Consider the following 22,505-nt stretch of genomic DNA (forward strand, 5'->3'; position numbering starts at 1 on the left):
TGTGTGTGTGTGTGTGTGTGCTAGCTGTTGGGTGTTTTGTGGTCTGTTTAGAGACAGTTGTCTCTTATCTGTGGTTAGAGAAGGTGAGATGGGGAGAGAGAGAGAGAGAGAGAGAGAGAGAGAGGGGAAAAGGAAGGAAGAGAATTTGCCAACAGTAATGCTTTTGCTCTGGTGTCAACAGTGTGTTTTACAGTGGTGTTCATTGACCAAGAGGTGGAACTTGTTGATTTTCAAACAAAGATTTTACTCACTGTAGTCTTCTAACATCCTCTTCGTGGGGTTGCCGTGGGGTTGCCGTGGGGTCGCCGTGGGGTTGTGTGTTGCTGTACGGAATATAAGTGAATTGTATTTACTGGATGTACACTTCTATTGATAAAGGTTGAATTCCTAACATATCTTCCTGTTTCTTCCACAGGTTTGTTCTGAACACTGACTGGACACACACACATACATACACACAAGAACACATATATATACACGTAGAGACACACACCCACTCAAACACACTGTGGTGATGTCTGAGGCGGACGGGTGTGTGTCGGTGTGGGAGTGGCTGTGTGTGCTGCATCTGGACCAGTATTTCCCAGTGTTCCAGGATGCGGGGTTTGGAACGCTGTTGGAATGCCAAGGGCTGACCCAGGATCAGCTGGAGATGATTGGAATCACATTGCCTGGACACCGCAAACGCATCCTAGCCAGCCTGCAAAAAACACTCCACACAAACACTCACACACACCCAGAGAGTGAGCCTGACGCTCTACACACACACCTGGCTGCAGAAGGAGACCGGAGAGAGGAAGAGAGAGCAGTGTTCACAGACAGACCCAGCCCTGTGGGGAGTGAGAGACCAGTCACTGCACAGAGACCAGTGTCCAGAGGAGAGAGACCAGTCCCTGCACAGAGACCAGTGTCCAGAGGAGAGAGACCAGTCCCTGCACAGAGACCAGTCCCTAAGGAGAGATCAGTGTCCAGGGAAGGAGAGAGGGATGGAGAGAGACCAGTCCCTGCACAGAGACCAGTCCCTAAGGAGAGAACTAAGTACCGCTCTGTCCCTGTGGAGACATTGGACTGTGTCCAGACTTACCCTCGTCCCAACACTAGCCCCTGCCCTACCACCCCCCATTCTAGTGCCCAGGACCCCCTTTACCCCCATCCCACCTCGCAGCACTCCAAACTGCCCCCACTACGCTTCATCCCCACCTCCCCTAAAAACTCCCACACGGCACCCAAACCCAGATCTGAACATAACAACTTAAACACCCCAATCACTGTACCTCCTCCTAGCCTTACCACCAATCCCCTCACCTTACCCTCCCCCAGGCCCTGTCCTGCACCTCTGGCTATCTACCCACCAGCCAGACACTCCCAGCAGGTGAGGGAGGGAGGAAGAAAGCCCTCCCCTGGTTCCCCCTCATCCTCATCCTCCTCCTCATTTGAACGATATGACCAGTCATCATCTGATCAAGGCGTGCCTCCCCTCCCCCCTAAAGTCTATGTGGTGGGGGCGGGCCCTAAAGAGCCTCATAGTCCTGCTCCAATCCCACATCGACCTCCTGTCTTGCCCTCCAGAACCACACCCACACAGAGGTAAGAGGGCCGCTGATTGGCTCCCAATGTTGTGAGTTCTACTTCTGTCGTTTGTTCTATTGGACACAATGTAAACCAACAGGCTCAGATAAACTGCTTCCCTTTCAGAAGTGTGTGTGTGGTCAGAGTGAGGTTTCATAGGAACAGTAGTATCTCTGGCTGTGAAGCGCTTCTCTTTTTCAGGGTGTTTGTCCATGGTTAACACCGCCCTCTACAGGGCAAAGTCTGTTTCCTCATGACATACCATATCCTGATCATATACACTTTGTCCACAAGGTTCTGACCCTGCTGCATCAGCACTTGGTATTGTGCTCTAAGGCCTACTGTACACTGACTCGCTCTCAGTTTACACCTACTGCTACTCAGAGAGAGTGTATCTCACAGAACCATGGCAGTATTAGTTTACACTGAGTGTACATAACATTAAGAACCCCCCCACCACCAGAACAGCCTCAATTCGTCGGAGAATAGACTCTACAAAGTGTCTAACGCGTCCCACAGGGATGCTGGCCCATGTTGACTCTACAAAGTGTCTAACGCATCCCACAGGGATGCTGGCCCATGTTGACTCCATTGCTTCCCACAGTTGTCAAGTTGGCTGGATGTTCTTTGGGTGGGAGACCATTCTTGATACACACAGGAAACTGTTGAGTGTGAAAAACCCAGCAGCGTTGCAGTTCTTGACATAAACCGGTGCTCCTGGCACCTACTATTATACCCTGTTCAAAAGGACTTACATCTTCCGTCTTGCCCATTCACCCTCTGAAGGGCACTCATACACAATCCATGTCTCTGTTGTCTCAAGGCTTAAAAATCCTTCTTTATCCTGTCTCCTCCCCTTCATCTACACTGATTTAAGTGGATTTAACAAGTGACATCAATAAGGGATCATAGCTTTCACCTGGATTCACCTGGTCAGTCTGTCATGGAAATAGCAGCTGTCCTTTTGTACAGTGTATATATCCTACTATCTATGGTCATGAGGACCTGTTATCAGTTACTACTGCAGTTTCACTGGTGATTCAGTAACCCAACTCTCTTTGTGTGTGTGTGCAGCCTGGTCTCTGTTAGAAAGATTAAGGAAGCAGAGAAGGCCTCACTCCCCAGCCTGGTCTCTGATAGAAAGATTAAGGAAGCAGAGAAGGCCTCACTCCCCAGCCTGGTGCCCAAATTGACTCTTTGTCTGGGGCGAGCTAGGGTATTCTACTCAGTGTATGTTGTGTGTGTGTGTGTGCGTGACACACAGTGTCTCTCTCTCTCTTGCGCTGTCTCAACCCACCTTTCTCTCTACACACCCCTCTCTCGCTCTCTCTACCCACCCCTCTCTCGCTCTCTCTACCCACCCCTCTCTCGCTCTCTCTACCCACCCCTCTCTCGCTCTCTCTACCCACCCCTCTCTCGCTCTCTCTACCCACCCCTCTCTCGCTCTCTCTACCCACCCCTCTCTCGCTCTCTCTACCCACCCCTCTCTCGCTCTCTCTACCCACCCCTCTCTCGCTCTCTCTACCCACCCCTCTCTCGCTCTCTCTACCCACCCCTCTCTCGCTCTCTCTCCCCACCCCTCTCTCGCTCTCTCTACCCACCCCTCTCTCGCTCTCTCTACCCACCCCTCTCTCGCTCTCTCTACCCACCCCTCTCTCGCTCTCTCTACCCACCCCTCTCTCGCTCTCTCTACCCACCCTCCCTCTCTCGCTCTCTCTACCCACCCCTCTCTCGCTCTCTCTACCCACCCCTCTCTCGCTCTCTCTACCCACCCTCTCTCGCTCTCTCTACCCACCCCTCTCTCGCTCTCTCTACCCACCCCTCTCTCGCTCTCTCTACCCACCCCTCTCTCGCTCTCTCTACCCACCCCTCTCTCGCTCTCTCTACCCACCCTCTCTCGCTCTCTCTACCCACCCTCTCTCTCGCTCTCTCTACCCACCCCTCTCTCGCTCTCTCTACCCACCCCTCTCTCGCTCTCTCTACCCACCCCTCTCTCGCTCTCTCTACCCACCCCTCTCTCGCTCTCTCTACCCACCCTCTCTCGCTCTCTCTACCCACCCCTCTCTCTCTCTCTCTACCCACCCCTCTCTCTCTCTCTCTACCCACCCCTCTCTCTCTCTCTCTACCCACCCCTCTCTCGCTCTCTCTACCCACCCTCTCTCGCTCTCTCTACCCACCCCTCTCTCGCTCTCTCTACCCACCCTCTCTCGCTCTCTCTACCCACCTCCCACCCCTCTCTCGCTCTCTCTACCCACCCCTCTCTCGCTCTCTCTACCCACCCCTCTCTCTCTCTCTCTACCCACCCCTCTCTCGCTCTCTCTACCCACCCTCTCTCGCTCTCTCTACCCACCCCTCTCTCGCTCTCTCTACCACCCCTCTCTCGCTCTCTCTACCCACCCCTCTCTCGCTCTCTCTACCCACCCCTCTACCCACCCCTCTCTCTCTCTCTCTACCCACCCCTCTCTCTCTCTCTCTACCCACCCCTCTCTCTCTCTCTACCCACCCCTCTCTCGCTCTCTCTACCCACCCCTCTCTCGCTCTCTCTACCCACCCCTCTCTCGCTCTCTCTACCCACCCCTCTCTCGCTCTCTCTACCCACCCCTCTCTCGCTCTCTCTACCCACCCCTCTCTCGCTCTCTCTACCCACCCCCTCTCTCGCTCTCTCTACCCACCCCCTCTCGCTCTCTCTACCCACCCCTCTCTCGCTCTCTCTACCCACCCCTCTCTCGCTCTCTCTACCCACCCCTCTCTCGCTCTCTCTACCCACCCCTCTCTCGCTCTCTCTACCCACCCCTCTCTCGCTCTCTACCCACCCCTCTCTCGCTCTCTCTACCCACCCCTCTCTCGCTCTCTCTACCCACCCCTCTCTCGCTCTCTCTACCCACCCCTCTCTCGCTCTCTCTACCCACCCCTCTCTCGCTCTCTCTACCCACCCCTCTCTCTCTCTCTCTACCCACCCCTCTCTCGCTCTCTCTACCCACCCCTCTCTCGCTCTCTCTACCCACCCCTCTCTCTCTCTCTCTACCCCCCCTCTCGCTCTCTCTACCCACCCCTCTCTCTCTCTCTCTACCCACCCCTCTCTCTCTCTCTCCACCCCTCTCTCTCTCTCTCTACCCACCCCTCTCTCTCTCTCTCTACCCACCCCTCTCTCGCTCTCTCTACCCACCCCTCTCTCTCTCTCTCTACCCACCCCCTCTCTCTCTCTCTACCCACCCCTCTCTCTCTCTCTCTACCCACCCCTCTCTCTCTCTCTCTACCCACCCCTCTCTCTCTCTCTCTACCCACCCCTCTCTCTCTCTCTCCACCCACCCCTCTCTCTCTCTCTCTACCCACCCCTCTCTCTCTCTCTCTACCCACCCCTCTCTCGCTCTCTCTACCCACCCCTCTCTCGCTCTCTCTACCCACCCCTCTCTCGCTCTCTCTACCCACCCCTCTCTCGCTCTCTCTACCCACCCCTCTCTCGCTCTCTCTACCCACCCCTCTCTCGCTCTCTCTCTACCCACCCCTCTCTCGCTCTCTCTACCCACCCCTCTCTCGCTCTCTCTACCCACCCTCTCTCTCTCTCTACCCACCCCTCTCTCGCTCTCTCTACTCCACCCCTCTCTCGCTCTCTCTACCCACCCCTCTCTCTCTCTCTCTACCCACCCCTCTCTCTCTCTCTACCCACCCCTCTCTCGCTCTACCCACCCCTCTCTCTCTCTCTACCCACCCTCTCTCGCTCTCTCTACCCACCCTCTCTCTCTCTACCCACCCCCTCTCTCGCTCTCTCTACCCACCCCTCTCTCTACCCACCCCTCTCTCTCTCCCACCCACCCCTCTCTCTCTCTACCCACCCCCCTCTCTCTCTCTCTCTACCCACCCCTCTCTCTCTCTACCCACCCCTCTCTCTCTCTACCCACCCCTCTCTCTCTCTCTCTACCCACCCCCTCTCTCTCTCTACCCACCCCCTCTCTCTCTCTCTACCCACCCTCTCTCTCTCTACCCACCCCTCTCTCTCTACCCACCCACCCCCTCTCTCTCTACCCACCCCCTCTCTCTCTCTCTCTCTCTACCCACCCTCTCTCTCTCTCCCACCCCTCTCTCTCTCTACCCACCCCCTCTCTCTCTACCCACCCCTCTCTCTCTCTACCCACCCCTCTCTCTCTCTCTCACCCACCCACCCCCTCTCTCTCTCTACCCACCCCCTCTCTCTCTCTCTACCCACCCTCTCTCTCTCTCTCTCTACCCACCCCTCTCTCTCTCTCTCTACCCACCCCTCTCTCTCTCTCTCTACCCACCCCTCTCTCTCTCTCTCTACCCACCCCTCTCTCTCTCTCTCTACCCACCCCTCTCTCTCTCTCTACCCACCCTCTCTCTCTCTCTACCCACCCCTCTCTCTCTCTCTACCCACCCTCTCTCTCTCTCTCTCTACCCCCCCTCTCTCTCTCTACCCACCCCTCTCTCTCTCTACCCACCCCTCTCTCTCTCTACCCACCCCTCTCTCTCTCTCTACCCACCCCCTCTCTCTCTCTCTCTACCCACCCCTCTCTCTCTCTCTCTACCCACCCCTCTCTCTCTCTCTCTACCCACCCCTCTCTCTCTCTCTCTACCCACCCCTCTCTCTCTCTCTCCACCCCTCTCTCTCTCTCTCTACCCACCCCTCTCTCTCTCTACCCACCTCTCTCTCTCTACCCACCCCTCTCTCTCTCTACCCACCCCTCTCTCTCTCTACCCACCCCTCTCTCTCTCTACCCACCCCCTCTCTCTCTACTCTCTCTCTCTCTACCCCCCCTCTCTCTCTCTCTCCCACCCCCTCTCTCTCTCTCTCTACCCACCCTCTCTCTCTCTCTCCCACCCACCCCTCTCTCTCTCTACCCACCCCTCTCTCTCTCTCTCTACCCACCCTCTCTCTCTCTCTCTACCCACCTCTCTCTCTCCACCCCTCTCCTCTCCCTACCCACCCTCTCTCTCTCTCTCTACCCCCCTCTCTCTCTCTCTCTACCCACCCCTCTCTCTCTCTCTACCCACCCCTCTCTCTCTCTCTCTACCCACCCTCTCTCTCTCTACCCACCCCTCTCTCTCTCTACCCACCCCTCTCTCTCTCTACCCACCCCCTCTCTCTCTCTACCCACCCCTCTCTCTCTCCACCCCCTCTCTCTCTCTCTACCCACCCCTCTCTCTCTCTCTACCCACCCTCTCTCTCTCTACCCACCCCTCTCTCTCTCTACCCACCCCTCTCCTCTCTCTCTACCCACCCTCTCTCTCTCTACCCACCCCTCTCTCTCTCTACCCACCCCTCTCTCTCTCTACCCCCCCTCTCTCTCTCTACCCACCCCTCTCTCTCTCTACCCACCCCCTCTCTCTCTCTCTACCCACCCCTCTCTCTCTCTCTACCCACCCCCCTCTCTCTCTCTCTACCCACCCCTCTCTCTCTCTCTCTACCCACCCCTCTCTCTCTCTCTACCCACCCCTCTTCTCTCTCTCTACCCACCCCTCTCTTCTCTCTCTCTACCCACCCTCTCTCTCTCTCTACCCACCCCTCTCTCTCTCTACCCACCCTCTCTCTCTCTACCCACCCCTCTCTCTCTCTACCCACCCCTCTCTCTCTCTACCCACCCCTCTCTCTCTCCCCACCCCTCTCTCTCTCTCCCACTCCTCTCTCTACCCACCCCTCTCTCTCTCTACCCACCTCCTCTCTCTCTCTACCCACCCCTCTCTCTCTCTCTCTACCCACCCCTCTCTCTCTACCCACCCCTCTCTCTCTACCCACCCCTCTCTCTCTCTACCCACCCCTCTCTCTCTACCCACCCCTCTCTCTCTCTACCCACCCCCTCTCTCTCTACCCACCCCTCTCTCTCTCTCTACCCACCCCTCTCTCTCTCTACCCACCCCTCTCTCTCTCTACCCCCCCCCTCTCTCTCTACCCACCCCTCTCTCTCTCTCTACCCACCCCTCTCTCTCTCTACCCACCCCTCTCTCTCTCTACCCACCCCTCTCTCTCTCTACCCACCCCTCTCTCTCTCTACCCACCCCTCTCTCTCTCTCTCTACCCACCCCCCTCTCTCTCTCTACCCACCCACCCCTCTCTCTCTCTACCCACCCCTCTCTCTCTACCCACCCCTCTCTCTCTCTACCCACCCCTCTCTCTCTCTCTACCCACCCCTCTCTCTCTCTCTACCCACCCCTCTCTTGCTCTTTCTCTCTTTCTATCTCAATCTCTTTACAAAGGGAGAGAGAGAATGCAGGAAGTGTCTGCTTTTACTCTTTCTGAAGTAGCAACACCCCGCACTACGTCTCTAAAAGTGTTCTGTGCTTCCTTCTCTCCGCCCACCTGTGGCAGGCTCCTCCCTCTTTCAGTGAAACGTTAGTTCCTTTCTCCTCCTCCTCTGTGTGTTTATCGTTCCTCTCCAGTGAGGATGGCTCTGTTGGACATGCCAGGACAGGTGAGAATGACTCTCCTCTTCTCTCTGTTTTCCTTTCTGTTTCTCTTCCGCTGCCCCCCTCGCCCTTCTCTCCTATTCAGGATCTCTGTGCTGTGTTGATGCTCATGCCCCTCCTCCCCCACTGTGTTTCACTTTGCTGTTTTGTGTTGATATTTTTGCAACTAGAGGCTGAGCCTACTGACGCTGAGAGATGTATAAGTGTGTGTTAGAGTGTATTTGTGTTCTGCTATCAGCAGTTGAACAGTGTAGCCGTGTACAGAGACAAGGACACAGAAAGAAGCTGTTGCTGCAGTAGTTTTCTATTAGTGACTTTGGCCCAGTGATTTTGTTATTGTAAGGAGTGATTCAGGAAGGGAAGTGGATGTGACTGTGATGCTAATAGATCTCTCATCCCTCTGTAATTCAAGGAGTCGGCTATGTCTTTCCCACAGACTTGCTGGGGTGGTTTCACACTTGTGAAAGAGTTGGTTGGAGTTGTTTCAAAAAAGTTATACATTTAAACAAGATCTATTTTAGAGATGGAAGAATGCCAGTTCACTCACTCACACACACACACACACACTCACTCAGTCCTGTTAGCCAGTGGGTGGGGTGTGTACTATTAAAAACACACTGCCTGCAAACATGTGACAAGATGGACGGTTCACTTGGGGAACTTTAATTTGGGCCCTTGCCAGAGATGCACAATAGCACCCCACTGAGACTGAGGCTTCCAGAGCTGCTTGGCAGGTACATTATCCTGTGAGCTGCTCGGCAGATACATTATCCTGTGAGTCGCAAAACCAAGGAGAGACCCTCTCTCTGGCCAGGGCCAGGTCATGCCAGCGCCTGTACCCACAAAACATCTCAGAGCATGAGTGCTGATCTAGGATATGATCTTATTAATTGTGTTCGAAAAGCCCAAACTTATCCTAGATCAGCTATCCTACTCTGAGATGCATTGTGGATACTGGCTCAGTGGATACTGGCTCAGAGCCTAGTGTGCCAGAGCAGGGACTCGGGGAGGGACACGGTGTACCAGTGATGTTCTTTATCTGTGTTGTTCCAGACTAGGAGTCCTTGGTGCTCACAGGAAAGGCCCTGGCTGCCTGCTTTAGGGGTTCTGCTGAAGCACACTGGACCCTGGGGAATGAACGAGAGAGAGAGAGACTGTTAGGTCTGTTGTAGATAAGATGTGTGAACGTTGGGTCTGCTGTAAGCACATTTTCACATACAGTATGTGTTGTGGTATGCCTGTGGGCGGGGTGAGTTGGTGTGTGTAGGCGAGGGCGGGAAGGGTCATTGTTTCTGAAGCTTAACGATGTCCGCGGGACGGATACAAAGAGGTTATATTTAGTTCCCCTACTCCTACTCCGTCCTTCCACCTCTCTGACCACCTCCTCCAGCCCCTGCCAATCTGGACAGCCTGGGCCATGGTACCCCAGATCGTAGGTGTATTGGTGTATATCATCACCCCTTGGTGTGTGTGTGTGCATGTCCCTCTGTCCGTCTTGTCCGTACTTGACTTGGGAAGGAGCTCACCGGGGCTGAGTACCACCACCTCATGTCCTAATGCTTGACTTCCTCTTATAGAATACTAACTCAACAGTATTATAGAGCTCCTGTTCCTCTTATAGAATATTAACTCAGCAGTATTGTAGAGCTCCTGTTCCTCTTATAGAATATTAACTCAACAGTATTGTGTAGTCCCTGTTCCTCTTATAGAATATTAACTCAACAGTATTGTATAGTCCCTGTTCCTCTTATAGAATATTAACTCAACAGTATTATAGAGCTCCTGTTCCTCTTATAGAATATTAACTCAGCAGTATTGTAGAGCTCCTGTTCCTCTTATAGAATATTAACTCAACAGTATTATAGAGCTCCTGTTCCTCTTATAGAATATTAACTCAACAGTATTGTGGGGCTCCTGTTCCTCTTATAGAATATTAACTCAACAGTATTGTGTAGTCCCTGTTCCTCTTATAGAATATTAACTCAACAGTATTATAGGGCTCCTGTTCCTCTTATAGAATATTAACTCAACAGTATTATAGGGCTACTGTTCCTCAAATAGAAGATTAACTCAACAATATTGTGTAGTCCCTGTTCCTCTTATAGAATATTAACTCAACAATATTGTGTAGTCCCTGTTCCTCTTATAGAATATTAACTCAACAGTGTTGTGTGGCTCCTGTTCCTCTTATAGAATATTAACTCAACAGTATTATAGAGCTCCTGTTCCTCTTATAGTATATTAACTCAACAGTATTATAGAGCTCCTGTTCCTCTTATAGAATATTAACTCAACAGTATTGTGTAGTCCCTGTTCCTCTTATAGAATATTAACTCAACAGTATTGTGTAGTCCCTGTTCCTCTCATAGAATATTAACTCAACAGTATTGTGTAGTCCCTGTTCCTCTTATAGAATATCAACTCAACAATATTGTGTAGTCCCTGTTCCTCCTATAGAATATTAACTCAACAGTATTATAGCGCTACTGTTCCTCTAATAGAATATTAACTCAACAATATTGTGTAGTCCCTGTTCCTCTTATAGAATATTAACTCTACAGTATTATAGAGCTCCTGTTCCTCTTATAGTATATTAACTCAACAGTATTGTGTAGTCCCTGTTCCTCTTATAGAATATTAACTCAACAGTATTGTGTAGTCCCTGTTCCTCCTATAGAATATTAACTCAACAGTATTATAGCACTCCTGTTCCTCTTATAGTATATTAACTCAACAGTATTGTGTAGTCCCTGTTCCTCTTATGGAATATTAACTCAACAGTATTTTGGCGCTCCTGTTCCTCTTACAGTATATTAACTCAACAGTATTATAGAGCTCCTGTTCCTCTTATAGTATATTAACTCAGCAGTATTGTGTAGTCCCTGTTCCTCTCATAGAATATTAACTCAACAGTATTATAGAGCTCCTGTTCCTCTTATAGAATATTAACTCAACAGTATTGTGTAGTCCCTGTTCCTCTTATAGAATATCAACTCAACAATATTGTGTAGTCCCTGTTCCTCTTATAGAATATTAACTCAACAGTATTATAGAGCTCCTGTTCCTCTTATAGTATATTAACTCAACAGTATTATAGAGCTCCTGTTCCTCTTATAGAATATTAACTCAACAGTATTGTGTAGTCCCTGTTCCTCCTATAGAATATTAACTCAACAGTATTATAGCGCTCCTGTTCCTCTTATAGAAAATTAACTCAACAGTATTATAGGGCTCCTGTTCCTCTTATAGAATATTAACTCAACAATATTGTGTAGTCCCTGTTCCTCTTATAGAATATCAACCCAACAGTATTGTGTAGTCCCTGTTCCTCTTATAGAATATCAACCCAACAGTATTGTGTAGTCCCTGTTCCTCTTATAGAATATCAACCAACAGTATTGTGTAGTCCCTGTTCCTCTTATAGAATATTAACTCAACAGTATTGTAGAGCTCCTGTTCCTCTTATAGAATATTAACTCAACAGTATTATAGCGCTCCTGTTCCTCTTATAGAAAATTAACTCAACAGTATTATAGGGCTCCTGTTCCTCTTATAGAATATTAACTCAGCAGTATTGTGTAGTCCCTGTTCCTCTTATAGAATATTAACTAAACAGTATTATAGAGCTCCTGGTCCTCTTACAGTATATTAACTCAACAGTATTGTGTGGCTCCTGTTCCTCTTATAGAATATTAACTCAACAGTATTATAGAGCTCCTGTTCCTCTTATAGAATATTAACTCAACAGTATTATAGAGCTCCTGTTCCTCTTATAGAATATTAACTCAACAGTATTATAGAGCTCCTGTTCCTCTTATAGTATATTAACTCAACAGTATTATAGAGCTCCTGTTCCTCTTATAGAATATTAACTCAACAGTATTATAGAGCTCCTGTTCCTCTTATAGTATATTAACTCAACAGTATTGTGTAGTCCCTGTTCCTCTTATAGAATATTAACTCAACAGTATTATAGAGCTCCTGTTCCTCTTATAGTATATTAACTCAGCAGTATTGTGTAGTCCCTGTTCCTCTCATAGAATATTAACTCAACAGTATTATAGAGCTCCTGTTCCTCTTATAGAATATTAACTCAACAGTATTGTATAGTCCCTGTTCCTCTTATAGAATATCAACTCAACAGTATTATAGCGCTCCTGTTCCTCTTATAGAATATTAACTCAGCAGTATTGTGTAGTCCCTGTTCCTCTTATAGAATATTAACTCAACAGTATTGTGTAGTCCCTGTTCCTCTTATAGAATATCAACTCAACAATATTGTGTAGTCCCTGTTCCTCTTATAGAATATTAACTCAACAGTATTGTGTAGTCCCTGTACCTCTTATAGAATATTAACTCAACAGTATTGTGGGACTCCTGCTCCTCTTATAGAATATTAACTCAACAGTGTTGTGTGGCTCCTGTTCCTCTTATAGAATATTAACTCAACAGTATTATAGAGCTCCTGTTCCTCTTATAGTATATTAACTCAACAGTATTGTGTAGTCCCTGTTCCTCTTATAGAATATTAACTCAACAATATTGTATAGTCCCTGTTCCTCTTATAGAATATCAACTCAACAATATTGTATAGTCCCTGTTCCTCTTATAGAATATCAACTCAACAATATTGTGTAGTCCCTGTTCCTCTTATAGAATATCAACTCAACAATATTGTATAGTCCCTGTTCCTCTTATAGAATATCAACTCAACAATATTGTGTAGTCCTTGTTCCTCTTATAGAATATTAACTCAACAGTATTGTGTAGTCCCTGTTCCTCTTATAGAATATTAACTCAACAATATTGTATAGTCCCTGTTCCTCTTATAGAATATCAACTCAACAATATTGTGTAGTCCTTGTTCCTCTTATAGAATATTAACTCAACAATATTGTATAGTCCCTGTTCCTCTTATAGAATATGTAACTTATAGAATATTAACTCAACAATATTGTATAGTCCCTGTTCCTCTTATAGAATATCAACTCAACAATATTGTGTAGTCCTTGTTCCTCTTATAGAATATCAACTCAACAATATTGTATAGTCCTTGTTCCTCTTATAGAATATCAACTCAACAATATTGTGTAGTCCCTGTTCCTCTTATAGAATATCAACTCAACAATATTGTGTAGTCCTTGTTCCTCTTATAGAATATCAACTCAACAATATTGTGTAGTCCCTGTTCCTCTTATAGAATATTAACTCAACAGTGTTGTGGGGCTCCTGTTCCTCTTATAGAATATTAACTCAACAGTATTGTAGAGCTCCTGTTCCTCTTATAGAATATTAACTCAACAATATTGTTTAGTCCCTGTTCCTCTTATAGAATATCAACTCAACAATATTGTGTAGTCCCTGTTCCTCTTATAGAATATTAACTCAACAGTATTATAGAGCTCCTGTTCCTCTTATAGTATATTAACTCAGCAGTATTGTGTAGTCCCTGTTCCTCTCATAGAATATTAACTCAACAGTATTATAGAGCTCCTGTTCCTCTTATAGAATATTAACTCAACAGTATTGTATAGTCCCTGTTCCTCTTATAGAATATCAACTCAATAGTATTATAGCGCTCCTGTTCCTCTTATAGAATATTAACTCAGCAGTATTGTGTAGTCCCTGTTCCTCTTATAGAATATTAACTCAACAATATTGTATAGTCCCTGTTCCTCTTATAGAATATTAACTCAACAATATTGTGTAGTCCCTGTTCCTCTTATAGAATATTAACTCAACAGTATTGTGGGACTCCTGCTCCTCTTATAGAATATTAACTCAACAGTGTTGTGTGGCTCCTGTTCCTCTTATAGAATATTAACTCAACAGTATTATAGAGCTCCTGTTCCTCTTATAGTATATTAACTCAACAGTATTGTGTAGTCCCTGTTCCTCTTATAGAATATTAACTCAACAATATTGTATAGTCCCTGTTCCTCTTATAGAATATCAACTCAACAATATTGTGTAGTCCTTGTTCCTCTTATAGAATATTAACTCAACAGTATTGTAGGGCTCCTGTTCCTCTTATAGAATATTAACTCAACAGTATTGTAGAGCTCCTGTTCCTCTTATAGAATATTAACTCAACAATATTGTTTAGTCCCTGTTCCTCTTATAGAATATCAACTCAACAGTATTGTGTAGTCCCTGTTCCTCTTACAGAATATTAACTCAACAGTATTGTAGAGCTCCTGTTCCTCTTATAGAATATTAACTCAACAATATTGTGTAGTCCCTGTTCCTCTTATAGAATATTAACTCAACAGTATTATAGAGCTCCTGTTCCTCTTATAGAATATTAACTCAACAGTATTATAGGGCTCCTGTTCCTCTTATAGAATATTAACTCAACAATATTGTGTAGTCCCTGTTCCTCTTATAGAATATCAACCCAACAGTATTGTGTAGTCCCTGTTCCTCTTATAGAATATCAACTCAACAGTATTGTGTAGTCCCTGTTCCTCTTATAGAATATCAACCCAACAGTATTGTGTAGTCCCTGTTCCTCTTATAGAATATTAACTCAACAGTATTGTAGAGCTCCTGTTCCTCTTATAGAATATTAACTCAACAGTATTATAGCGCTCCTGTTCCTCTTATAGAAAATTAACTCAACAGTATTATAGGGCTCCTGTTCCTCTTATAGAATATTAACTCAACAGTATTGTGTAGTCCCTGTTCCTCTTATAGAATATTAACTAAACAGTATTATAGAGCTCCTGGTCCTCTTATAGTATATTAACTCAACAGTATTGTGTGGCTCCTGTTCCTCTTATAGAATATTAACTCAACAGTATTATAGAGCTCCTGTTCCTCTTATAGAATATTAACTCAACAGTATTATAGAGCTCCTGTTCCTCTTATAGAATATTAACTCAACAGTATTATAGAGCTCCTGTTCCTCTTATAGTATATTAACTCAACAGTATTATAGAGCTCCTGTTCCTCTTATAGAATATTAACTCAACAGTATTATAGAGCTCCTGTTCCTCTTATAGTATATTAACTCAACAGTATTGTGTAGTCCCTGTTCCTCTTATAGAATATTAACTCAACAGTATTATAGAGCTCCTGTTCCTCTTATAGTATATTAACTCAGCAGTATTGTGTAGTCCCTGTTCCTCTCATAGAATATTAACTCAACAGTATTATAGAGCTCCTGTTCCTCTTATAGAATATTAACTCAACAGTATTGTATAGTCCCTGTTCCTCTTATAGAATATCAACTCAACAGTATTATAGCTCCTGTTCCTCTTATAGAATATTAACTCAACAATATTGTATAGTCCCTGTTCCTCTTATAGAATATCAACTCAACAATATTGTATAGTTCCTCTTATAGAATATCAACTCAACAATATTGTGTAGTCCTTGTTCCTCTTATAGAATATTAACTCAACAGTATTGTGTAGTCCCTGTACCTCTTATAGAATATTAACTCAACAGTATTGTGGGACTCCTGCTCCTCTTATAGAATATTAACTCAACAGTGTTGTGTGGCTCCTGTTCCTCTTATAGAATATTAACTCAACAGTATTATAGAGCTCCTGTTCCTCTTATAGTATATTAACTCAACAGTATTGTGTAGTCCCTGTTCCTCTTATAGAATATTAACTCAACAATATTGTATAGTCCCTGTTCCTCTTATAGAATATCAACTCAACAATATTGTATAGTCCCTGTTCCTCTTATAGAATATCAACTCAACAATATTGTGTAGTCCCTGTTCCTCTTATAGAATATCAACTCAACAATATTGTATAGTCCCTGTTCCTCTTATAGAATATCAACTCAACAATATTGTGTAGTCCTTGTTCCTCTTATAGAATATTAACTCAACAGTATTGTGTAGTCCCTGTTCCTCTTATAGAATATTAACTCAACAATATTGTATAGTCCTGTTCCTTAACTCAACAATATTGTATAGTCCTGTTCCTCTTATAGAATATCAACTCAACAATATTGTATAGTCCCTGTTCCTCTTATAGAATATTAACTCAACAATATTGTATAGTCCCTGTTCCTCTTATAGAATATCAACTCAACAATATTGTGTAGTATTGTTCCTCTTATAGAATATCAACTCAACAATATTGTATAGTCCTGTTCCTCTTATAGAATATCAACTCAACAATATTGTATAGTCCCTGTTCCTCTTATAGAATATTAACTCAACAATATTGTAGTCCCTGTTCCTCTTATAGAATATCAACTCAACAATATTGTGTAGTCCTTGTTCCTCTTATAGAATATCAACTCAACAATATTGTATAGTCCTTGTTCCTCTTATAGAATATCAACTCAACAATATTGTGTAGTCCCTGTTCCTCTTATAGAATATCAACTCAACAATATTGTGTAGTCCTTGTTCCTCTTATAGAATATCAACTCAACAATATTGTGTAGTCCCTGTTCCTCTTATAGAATATCAACTCAACAGTATTGTGTAGTCCCTGTTCCTCTTACAGAATATTAACTCAACAGTGTTGTGGGGCTCCTGTTCCTCTTATAGAATATTAACTCAACAGTATTGTAGAGCTCCTGTTCCTCTTATAGAATATTAACTCAACAATATTGTTTAGTCCCTGTTCCTCTTATAGAATATCAACTCAACAGTATTGTGGGACTCCTGCTCCTCTTATAGAATATTAACTCAACAGTGTTGTGTGGCTCCTGTTCCTCTTATAGAATATTAACTCAACAATATTGTGTAGTCCCTGTTCCTCTTATAGAATATTAACTCAACAGTATTATAGCGCTCCTGTTCCTCTTATAGAAAATTAACTCAACAGTATTATAGGGCTCCTGTTCCTCTTATAGAATATTAACTCAACAGTATTGTGTAGTCCCTGTTCCTCTTATAGAATATTAACTCAACAGTATTGTGTAGTCCCTGTTCCTCTTATAGAATATCAACTCAACAGTATTGTGTAGTCCCTGTTCCTCTTATAGAATATCAACTCAACAGTATTGTGTAGTCCCTGTTCCTCTTATAGAATATTAACTCAACAGTATTGTAGAGCTCCTGTTCCTCTTATAGAATATTAACTCAACAGTATTATAAGCTCCTGTTCCTCTTATAGAAATATTAACTCAACAGTATTATAGGAGCTCCTGTTCCTCTTATAGAATATTAACTCAACAGTATTGTGTAGTCCCTGTTCCTCTTATAGAATATTAACTAAACAGTATTATAGAGCTCCTGTTCCTCTTATAGAATATTAACTCAACAGTATTGTGTAGGCTCCTGTTCCTCTTATAGAATATTAACTCAACAGTATTATAGAGCTCCTGTTCCTCTTATAGAATATTAACTCAACAGTATTATAGAGCTCCTGTTCCTCTTATAGAATATTAACTCAACAGTATTATAGAGCTCCTGTTCCTCTTATAGTATATTAACTCAACAGTATTGTGTAGTCCCTGTTCCTCTTATAGAATATTAACTCAACCTGTTCCTCTTATAGTATATTAACTCAGCAGTATTGTGTAGTCCCTGTTCCTCTTATAGAATATTAACTCAACAGTATTATAGAGCTCCTGTTCCTCTTATAGAATATTAACTCAACAGTATTGTGTAGTCCCTGTTCCTCTTATAGAATATCAACTCAACAGTATTATAGCGCTCCTGTTCCTCTTATAGAATATTAACTCAACAGTATTGTATAGTCCCTGTTCCTCTTATAGAATATTAACTCAACAGTATTGTGTAGTCCCTGTTCCTCTTATAGAATATCAACTCAACAATATTGTGTAGTCCCTGTTCCTCTTATAGAATATTAACTCAACAGTATTGTGTAGTCCCTGTTACCTCTTATAGAATATTAACTCAACAGTATTGTGGGACTCCTGCTCCTCTTATAGAATATTAACTCAACAGTGTTGTGTGGCTCCTGTTCCTCTTATAGAATATTAACTCAACAGTATTATAGAGCTCCTGTTCCTCTTATAGTATATTAACTCAACAGTATTGTGTAGTCCCTGTTCCTCTTATAGAATATTAACTCAACAATATTGTATAGTCCCTGTTCCTCTTATAGAATATCAACTCAACAATATTGTATAGTCCCTGTTCCTCTTATAGAATATCAACTCAACAATATTGTGTAGTCCCTGTTCCTCTTATAGAATATCAACTCAACAATATTGTATAGTCCCTGTTCCTCTTATAGAATATCAACTCAACAGTCCTGTTCCTCTTATAGAATATTAACTCAACAGTATTGTGTAGTCCCTGTTCCTCTTATAGAATATTAACTCAACAATATTGTATAGTCCCTGTTCCTCTTATAGAATATCAACTCAACAATATTGTGTAGTCCTTGTTCCTCTTATAGAATATTAACTCAACAATATTGTATAGTCCCTGTTCCTCTTATAGAATATCAACTCAACAATATTGTATAGTCCCTGTTCCTCTTATAGAATATTAACTCAACAATATTGTTCCTGTTCCTCTTATAGAATATCAACTCAACAATATTGTGTAGTCCTTGTTCCTCTTATAGAATATCAACTCAACAATATTGTGTAGTCCTTGTTCCTCTTATAGAATATCAACTCAACAATATTGTGTAGTCCCTGTTCCTCTTATAGAATATCAACTCAACAATATTGTGTAGTCCTGTTCCTCTTATAGAATATTAACTCAACAATATTGTGTAGTCCCTGTTCCTCTTATAGAATATTAACTCAACAGTATTGTGTAGGCTCCTGTTCCTCTTATAGAATATTAACTCAACAGTATTGTAGAGCTCCTGTTCCTCTTATAGAATATTAACTCAACAGTATTGTTTAGTCCCTGTTCCTCTTATAGAATATCAACTCAACAGTATTGTGTAGTCCCTGTTCCTCTTATAGAATATTAACTCAACAGTATTATAGCTCCTGTTCCTCTTATAGAATATTAACTCAACAATATTGTGTAGTCCCTGTTCCTCTTATAGAATATAACTCAACAGTATTGTGTAGTCCCTGTTCCTCTTATAGAATATTAACTCAACAGTATTGTGGGGCTCCTGTTCCTCTTACAGAATATTAACTCAACAGTATTGTAGAGCTCCTGTTCCTCTTATAGAATATTAACTCAACAATATTGTGTAGTCCCTGTTCCTCTTATAGAATATTAACTCAACAATATTGTGTAGTCCCTGTTCCTCTTACAGAATATTAACTCAACAGTATTGTAGAGCTCCTGTTCCTCTTATAGAATATTAACTCAACAATATTGTGTAGTCCCTGTTCCTCTTATAGAATATTAACTCAACAGTATTATAGCGCTCCTGTTCCTCTTATAGAAAATTAACTCAACAGTATTATAGGGCTCCTGTTCCTCTTATAGAATATTAACTCAACAGTATTGTGTAGTCCCTGTTCCTCTTATAGAATATTAACTAAACAGTATTATAGAGCTCCTGTTCCTCTTATAGTATATTAACTCAACAGTATTGTGTGGCTCCTGTTCCTCTTATAGAATATTAACTCAACAGTATTATAGAGCTCCTGTTCCTCTTATAGAATATTAACTCAACAGTATTGTGTAGTCCCTGTTCCTCTTATAGAATATTAACTCAACAGTATTGTGTAGTCCCTGTTCCTCTTATAGAATATTAACTCAACAGTATTGTATAGTCCCTGTTCCTCTTATAGAATATTAACTCAACAATATTGTGTAGTCCCTGTTCCTCTTATAGAATATTAACTCAACAGTATTGTGTAGTCCCTGTTCCTCTTATAGAATATTAACTCAACAGTATTATAGAGCTCCTGTTCCTCTTATAGAATATTAACTCAACAGTATTGTGTAGTCCCTGTTCCTCTTATAGAATATTAACTCAACAGTATTGTGTAGTCCCTGTTCCTCTTATAGAATATCAACTCAACAATATTGTGTAGTCCCTGTTCCTCTTATAGAATATTAACTCAACAATATTGTGTAGTCCCTGTTCCTCTTATAGAATATTAACTCAACAGTATTGTGGGACTCCTGCTCCTCTTATAGAATATTAACTCAACAGTGTTGTGTGGCTCCTGTTCCTCTTATAGAATATTAACTCAACAGTATTATAGAGCTCCTGTTCCTCTTATAGAATATTAACTCAACAGTATTATAGAGCTCCTGTTCCTCTTATAGAATATTAACTCAACAGTATTATAGAGCTCCTGTTCCTCTTATAGAATATTAACTCAACAGTATTATAGCTCCTGTTCCTCTTATAGTATATTAACTCAACAGTATTATAGAGCTCCTGTTCCTCTTATAGAATATTAACTCAACAGTATTATAGAGCTCCTGTTCCTCTTATAGTATATTAACTCAACAGTATTGTGTAGTCCCTGTTCCTCTTATAGAATATTAACTCAACAGTATTATAGAGCTCCTGTTCCTCTTATAGTATATTAACTCAGCAGTATTGTGTAGTCCCTGTTCCTCTCATAGAATATTAACTCAACAGTATTATAGAGCTCCTGTTCCTCTTATAGAATATTAACTCAACAGTATTATAGCGCTCCTGTTCCTCTTATAGAATATTAACTCAGCAGTATTGTGTAGTCCCTGTTCCTCTAATAGAATATTAACTCAACAATATTGTGTAGTCCCTGTTCCTCTTATAGAATATTAACTCTACAGTATTATAGAGCTCCTGTTCCTCTTATAGTATATTAACTCAACAGTATTGTGTAGTCCCTGTTCCTCTTATAGAATATTAACTCAACAGTATTGTGTAGTCCCTGTTCCTCCTATAGAATATTAACTCAACAGTATTATAGCACTCCTGTTCCTCTTATAGTATATTAACTCAACAGTATTGTAGAGCTCCTGTTCCTCTTATAGTATATTAACTCAACAGTATTGTGTAGTCCCTGTTCCTCTTATGGAATATTAACTCAACAGTATTGTGTAGTCCCTGTTCCTCTTATAGAATATTAACTCAACAGTATTTTGGCGCTCCTGTTCCTCTTACAGTATATTAACTCAACAGTGTTGTGTGGCTCCTGTTCCTCTTATAGAATATTAACTCAACAGTATTATAGAGCTCCTGTTCCTCTTATAGTATATTAACTCAGCAGTATTGTGTAGTCCCTGTTCCTCTCATAGAATATTAACTCAACAGTATTATAGAGCTCCTGTTCCTCTTATAGAATATTAACTCAACAGTATTGTGTAGTCCCTGTTCCTCTTATAGAATATCAACTCAACAGTATTATAGCGCTCCTGTTCCTCTTATAGAATATTAACTCAGCAGTATTGTGTAGTCCCTGTTCCTCTTATAGAATATCAACTCAACAATATTGTGTAGTCCCTGTTCCTCTTATAGAATATTAACTCAACAATATTGTGTAGTCCCTGTTCCTCTTATAGAATATTAACTCAACAGTATTGTGGGACTCCTGCTCCTCTTATAGAATATTAACTCAACAGTGTTGTGTGGCTCCTGTTCCTCTTATAGAATATTAACTCAACAGTATTATAGAGCTCCTGTTCCTCTTATAGTATATTAACTCAACAGTATTATAGAGCTCCTGTTCCTCTTATAGAATATTAACTCAACTCTTATAGAATATTAACTCAACAGTATTATAGAGCTCCTGTTCCTCTTATAGTATATTAACTCAACAGTATTATAGAGCTCCTGTTCCTCTTATAGAATATTAACTCAACAGTATTATAGAGCTCCTGTTCCTCTTATAGTATATTAACTCAACAGTATTGTGTAGTCCCTGTTCCTCTTATAGAATATTAACTCAACAGTATTATAGAGCTCCTGTTCCTCTTATAGTATATTAACTCAGCAGTATTGTGTAGTCCCTGTTCCTCTCATAGAATATTAACTCAACAGTATTATAGAGCTCCTGTTCCTCTTATAGAATATTAACTCAACAGTATTATAGCGCTCCTGTTCCTCTTATAGAATATTAACTCAGCAGTATTGTGTAGTCCCTGTTCCTCTAATAGAATATTAACTCAACAATATTGTGTAGTCCCTGTTCCTCTTATAGAATATTAACTCTACAGTATTATAGAGCTCCTGTTCCTCTTATAGTATATTAACTCAACAGTATTGTGTAGTCCCTGTTCCTCTTATAGAATATTAACTCTACAGTATTATAGAGCTCCTGTTCCTCTTATAGTATATTAACTCAGCAGTATTGTGTAGTCCCTGTTCCTCTTATAGAATATTAACTCAACAGTATTTTAGCGCTCCTGTTCCTCTTACAGTATATTAACTCAACAGTGTTGTGTGGCTCCTGTTCCTCTTATAGAATATTAACTCAACAGTATTATAGAGCTCCTGTTCCTCTTATAGTATATTAACTCAGCAGTATTGTGTAGTCCCTGTTCCTCTCATAGAATATTAACTCAACAGTATTATAGAGCTCCTGTTCCTCTTATAGAATATTAACTCAACAGTATTGTGTAGTCCCTGTTCCTCTTATAGAATATCAACTCAACAGTATTATAGCTCCTGTTCCTCTTATAGAATATTAACTCAGCAGTATTGTGTAGTCCC

At 42.8% G+C, this 22,505-nt stretch overlaps 1 protein-coding gene across 8 annotated transcripts in view; it reads left to right on the top strand.

The window, feature by feature from the left end:
- The window catches only part of LOC112247029 (arf-GAP with Rho-GAP domain, ANK repeat and PH domain-containing protein 1), a 131,014-nt gene that overhangs the window by 25,884 nt on the left and 82,625 nt on the right, over positions 1 to 22,505 (top strand). For 7 of the 8 annotated variants that reach the window (XR_006078710.1, XM_042296409.1, XM_042296408.1 and 4 more), the window contains exon 2: positions 416 to 1,587. Coding sequence is in view for 6 of the 8 variants with exons in the window: in XM_042296409.1 (XP_042152343.1) it covers positions 515 to 1,587 (1,073 nt within the window). In the remaining 2 variants the exon portion in view is untranslated. Of the gene's footprint in view, positions 1 to 415; positions 1,588 to 7,893; positions 7,992 to 22,505 lie in introns of those variants that run through there. The other variant, XM_042296414.1, reaches the window with a different exon arrangement.

This window comes from Oncorhynchus tshawytscha, linkage group LG13 (assembly GCF_018296145.1).
Source record: "Oncorhynchus tshawytscha isolate Ot180627B linkage group LG13, Otsh_v2.0, whole genome shotgun sequence".
NCBI classification, from domain to species: domain Eukaryota; kingdom Metazoa; phylum Chordata; class Actinopteri; order Salmoniformes; family Salmonidae; genus Oncorhynchus; species Oncorhynchus tshawytscha.